Here is a 6,000-nt window from a genome sequence, read left to right on the forward strand (position 1 = left end):
CCCCCTGCGGGGGGAGGGACAGACTCCATGTCTCATCGCTCCCTCCTGTCTGTGTCACTGTGTCACCCTGCGGTGGGAGGGACAGACTCCATGTCCCATAGCTCCCTCCTGTCTGTGTCACTGTGTCACCCTGCGGGGGGAGGGACAGACTCCATGTCCCATAGCTCCCTCCTGTCTGTGTCACTGTGTCACCCTGCGGGGGGAGGGACAGACTCCATGTCCCATAGCTCCTTCCTGTCTGTGTCACTGTGTCACTGTGTCACCCTGCGGGGGGAGGGACAGACTCCATGTCCCATAGCTCCCTCCTGTCTGTGTCACTGTGTCACCCCTGCGGTGGGAGGGACAGACTCCGTGTCCCATAGCTCCCTCCTGTCTGTGTCACTGTGTCACTCTGCGGTGGGAGGGGCAGACTCCATGTCCCATAGCTCCCTCCTGTCTGTGTCACTGTGTCACTCTGCGGTGGGAGGGACAGACTCTATGCCCATTAGCTCCCTCCTGCCAGTGTCACTGTGTCACCCTGCGATGGGAGGGACAGACTCCATGTCCCATAACTCCCTCCTGTCTGTGTCACTGTGTCACCCTGCGGTGGGAGGAACAGACTCCATGTCCCATAGCTCCCTCCTGACTGTGTCACCCTACAGTGGGAGGGACAGACTCCATATCCCATAGCTCCCTCCTGTCTGTGTCACCCTGCGGTGGGAGGGACAGACTCCATTTCCCATAGCTCCCTCCTGTCTGTGTCACTGTCACCCTGCAGTGGGAGGGACAGACTCCATGTCCCATAGCTCCCTCCTGACTGTTTCACCCTGTGGTGGGAGGGACAGACTCCATGTCCCATAGCCAGCGGCGGATTTGAAAATCCACTGCCCCATGGTATTTACCTGTTGCAGTCGAGTCTTTGCTGCCACACCCCTTCTCCTTCTGAACCATGGTGTCAAATGACGCCACGTGACATCACAAATTGGTGACGTCCACAGAGTCATTTGGCGCTGCGGTTGCGAAGGAGGAGGAGGGTGGCAAGTTAATAGGCGACCTCAACAGCTAAGTGACTTCTCAACTGGTCCGACACCCCCAAGATCGCGGCCAAAGTATACAGTATGGAGGCAGACATTTTTGCCATCCCCATAATTTGCCGCTCTAGGTCCGGGCCTAATGAGAAATCCGCCACTGCCCATAGCTCCCTTCTAGCTGTTTCACCCAGTGGGGGAAGGGAAAGACTTTTTGCCCCATTGCCCCCTTCTCTCTGTGTCAGCCTGCGGTAGGAGTTTTGCCTTACTACACCCTCCCCCCCGGCAGGTTTTGGAAGAAAGGCGAGCCAAATGATAGCATGAAGAATGAAGACTGCGCTCACATATGGAATTCAGGAGAGTGGAATGATGTGCACTGCACCTACGACCAGTGTTACGCCATCTGTGAGAAGAAAAGGTCCTGAGCGGACGCCCGAAACAGGGCCATATTTACGAAGTAGTCTTCTGCAACCAGGCAACTTCTGGTGCTGGAAAACACCATACAGCCTATTCAACACCAAAAGGTGTCTCATGGCAGAAGACTGCTTAGAAATATGCGCCAGAATAACCCATTGGACCTACTGCACTCACCCAAATGCTACATGTTATTCAGCTTCAGAAATTTGGCTTGGAGTATAATAAAGTTAGCACTCATGGTCTCGTGAAAAAGTCTCAACAGATTTATTGGTAGCTGATGGACAAGAAATGGGGGGTACCCACCATTTCTTGTTCTATATTGTCCTTTGGGAGGGAATAGGGTCTCTCCAGGTTCCCATGCACCACAGTCTTATTTTACTCCCCTATATTCTTAGAGTGCTGCATAAACCATATACTTTCGGTAGTTGATGGGCGTTTCGGTCCACAGGCGGGTGTTTCTCAAGATACAAAAGTGATGGAAGTTGCGCTATAAATATCCAGACAGGGTGCCATATAGTGAAAGAATGAGCTAAAAACGCTATGACGTCAGTGCTGCAAATGCAGCCCGAATGTAAAGTGACAAAGTGTTGCAAAACATCAAAAAAATACCCCACATTTTCAAACACATTATCAATTAAGCAAAAACATAAGTTACAAAAATGACTACTTAAACACTATCGTATCGCACTTATATATATACATATCTATATCGATTAGTCTGTGTGCCCTATTGTATATTTATGAAACCTTATAGTCCAACAGACAAATATAACACACTTATATGAACTGATATAAATCATAGACTATCCTGTCATTTGATTGATGCGAAGGGTATTATAAGTGATCAGGATTAGGGTATGTAAAACGAATCCCAAGAATCAATAGGGACATTTAAGGATAGTATAAGATTCTCAATAATCGGGTATCAGAATATAAGTGAATTCTGCACGATATACTGTAAATATGCAAATCTAGCCTTGAGTCTCATGTCCCTGTGGCAGGGATATGGGCGGCATCATGTTAATACCCAGAGCAACATGCTTTTTCCTGGGGTGAGTGGCAGGGTTAACAGATGAATAGTGTAAGAGGGTCGTTAACCCTGAGAGCTTCTGTCATGTGCTAAGCCTATGTGGGTAGACAAACGGTGCTTTAAGTCAGGGGTGGGCAAACTTTCTGCTCTGCGCCCCCCGGCCTGCTAAGCCCCAGTGGTCGCACTCGTCCTTACCTAGGAACTGGCATCAAATGACGCCGCGGGGTCATGTGACGTCACATTGCCATGGCGACGCGTCGCCCGAAGCCAAGGTAAGTAAGTTACAGAGGCCTCGCGCACTCCCCGGCATTTAATTTAAATGCTTTGGGAAAGAGCACAGGTGCCTCATTAACCGCCGCAACCCCCCCCCCCAAAAAAAAATCTCCCACCCCCCAGTTTACGCACCCCTGCTTTAAGTCACCTATCCCTGTGAGTTATCACTAACTGGGATATGGACAGCATCATGTTACTCCCTTTTCACCAGGCTTTGTTATGGTGTATAGAAGGGTTAACAGACATTTGTTATCCTTGGATCTCTCATCATTATTACATCAAACAATGGTCATGTTTAAAGTTTATAGAGCGTGTGGACTAAGAGGCAGTGATACTTGGATTAGATAGTACCAGCATTGTTATCCGCTATGTGTCTCCCCCATAGTTGGTGCAAGGATCAACAAAATAGGCTCTCCAACAGGGTACATTATGCATGCTGAATGGCTCAAAGTGCTGTACAGTCCAGGGTCTAATAACTGTGAAAAATATAAAAGACCTGGCATATTGAAGGCTCAGTACAATTCATGTTATTTCACAAGAAAGAGCCAAGTTTAAGAACCTTATTGAGATTTCTAGGCATCACTGTGTCCAGTTGATAGATCCATCTTGCTTCACGTCTCTGCAGTAGTATGGTGGTGTCTCCTCCTTGTACCGGTCTCTGTACTTGGTGCATGTACCTCAAAGAAGAGAATTGGTGGCTTTTCTCCAGTAAATGCTGTGTCACTGGTTTAGCGTTTTCGCCTTATCTTGAAAGCCAATGGTATGCTGGATCTGTGTTCATTCATGTGTTCCCGGAATGCGCCATCTGTCTTTCCCACGTATATCGGACTGCACTGGCAAACTATGAAATAAACTATTGACATGGTGTGGCAAGTCAGGTGTGATTTGATTTTCACTTCTTTGCCAGAATGAGGATGTTTAAATGATGTCCTTTCTATCATGCCTCTCCCACAGGTTGTACAGCCTTTTCCATTTTCAACAGCCCAACTTGTGTGGGGCCAAAATGTTCTTTGGAAAACATTGCGCATATTTTTCAGTAGGGTCGGTTTGGACCAGTAGATCATGAAGACTCGGATTCTTCGTCAACACAAAAATAGGCATTACGCTGTGTATATCTCTTGAGTTTAGGCTCTGTGGCTAATACAGTACATGCCAAAGTTTTAGAAAAGTACCTCTAACATGTTTAGATAGTGCTGAGAAAGTAGTTACCACCGGTACCCGTTCGTCCTCCCTTGATTTAATCTGTTTATGTAATAAACTTTCTCTGTCCATTGCTAGTACTCGAATAACTTGCTTGGTCACTGTCTGCTGCATGTGTTTAATATATAAAGAAGGGGCTAAATAATGGGCCACTTAGATTGTAAGCTCTTTGGGTCAGGGACTCCTTTCCCCTAATATCTACTTTTATGTTAAAATACTTATTCCTATTATCTCAGGTGTGTTACTGCTGTGAAGCGCTATGTACATGGATGGCGCTATATAAATAAAGATATACATACATGTACATCTATATAACTGAGGATATACATACATACATACATACATACATACATACATACATACATACATACATACATACATATGCTGTATAAATACATACAAATATCACTCCAATAATACAGCAAAATCACCCTAAGTAATAGACTTGGCATGGTTTTCCTCTATGTGCTGCCATGTTCTCTGTTCTGCATCTCAGTTCTCCTTCCAGACTGAGTTTCTTTAGGAGTGATGTTTCTGTAGCGTTAGAACTATCTCTGCTGCTGGATCATTTCGTGCAATTGCCTTGCCCTGTTAATTAGGGAGAGCTGAAAGTTCTGTGACATTACATCAATGTCTATGATAGCGACAACTTCCTCTACTATAAGGGACTTCATCAAGTGGCAACAAAGCTACCTTTGCTTCTACTTTTTTATGTTTAGAACTTCAATATGCTTAAAAAAAAACACAATGTTTTTCTTTCACAAAGGGTTAAAATTGTTCTCTAACATATATAATAATAATAATATATATAATAATATATATAATGCAACATACCAGACACAATGCTATTGCTACAGGCAGATTAATGTGTCACAGGATGACCAGGACTCTTTCATGGGATCAAGCACCTGACAGGACACAGAAGTCAAACAAACATATTTTTATTCTGGCGAGAGTCAGATTCCCCCGTCTCCATAGGAAATCATGGAGAATTTGGAATGGGGGCTCAAGAGGGGGCTCCCCCTTTCCCCATCCCAGTGGTGGCTCAGCCCAAGTGGGGTCTCCTCTCATCCATCCCGGTGGAAGCTCAAGTGGGCCCCCTCACCGCAGTGGGGGCACCAGTGGGGCCTCTGCCACCTTCTCCTATCCTCATGTTGGAACAAATGGGGTCTCTTCCCCCCCCCCCCTGCCCCATCCCAGCGGGGGTGCCATCTGGTCTCCCCCGTGTCCAAGGGGGATAGACTACCTCTCATTCCTGCTTCTGACTTCTGGGCAGTACCCCAACTTTGGAACGCCTATCCCCACACTATGAAAATCTCCCCCACCATTCATGCTTTACAAATTTCCCTCAAACCCAACCTCCTACACAGCATCTTCCTACATACAATTAATAGCATGCCGAGTGGCCACCTAGCCTTGTGTCATCACTCTCTTATTCCTTTTAGATTTTAAACTTCTTGAGTAGGGACCTCAACACCTATAGTTTCCTGTCCTTCCTTACCACCTACTGTGTACTGTACGGCGGGATATATTGACTCCATAGAAATAAACGATAGTAATAATATTAATCATATGTATTTTCAATGTGCGCCTCTATGGGGAAATCTGCCTTGACGCATAAGTCCCTCTTCATTACGGCGTTAAACAGGCACACACATTTAGTGATGCAAATGAATGAAGGTTACTAGATTTCTACCCTAATCCATATGGGCCGTGTCCTCCAAGGCCAATTAAACTTCCCATTATAACCACAAGATGTCTCTCATACACTTCTTGTATTACCACCGTGCAAAAACATTCTACAGGCTGTACCCACGACGCTCCGGTCAATCAGGGGTTCGTCATAACGTGAGGTCACCCCGGGGTAACAGGGTACACTCAAAGCTAAATATATGCAAAACAGCGTTGTGTTATCTTCCAATAACGTGACATTATGCCAGTCTGGGAGTATCCAGAGAGAAGGAGTGGCTCAGTGAGTAAAGACACTTACTGGCACTGAGTTTGGAGTAAAGGAACCTGGTGTCAGCTCCTTGTGACCTTGGGCAACACTTTATCTCCCTGTGCCTCCGGCAC

The 6,000-nt window shown here is 46.3% G+C and overlaps 1 protein-coding gene across 7 annotated transcripts in view; it reads left to right on the forward strand.

Moving 5' to 3' along the window:
- LOC142470725 (hepatic lectin-like) overlaps positions 1-1,676 on the forward strand; it is a 79,467-nt gene extending 77,791 nt beyond the window's left edge. For all 7 annotated transcript variants that reach the window (XM_075577397.1, XM_075577399.1, XM_075577400.1 and 4 more), the window contains one exon: positions 1,297-1,676. In XM_075577397.1, the coding sequence (XP_075433512.1) occupies positions 1,297-1,432 (136 nt within the window). In that variant the 3' untranslated portion in view covers positions 1,433-1,676. The remainder of the gene's footprint in view (positions 1-1,296) is intronic.
- The last annotated feature ends 4,324 nt before the right edge of the window (positions 1,677-6,000 follow it).

The sequence above is a fragment of the Ascaphus truei genome, chromosome 20 (genome assembly GCF_040206685.1).
Source record: "Ascaphus truei isolate aAscTru1 chromosome 20, aAscTru1.hap1, whole genome shotgun sequence".
NCBI lineage: Eukaryota > Metazoa > Chordata > Amphibia > Anura > Ascaphidae > Ascaphus > Ascaphus truei.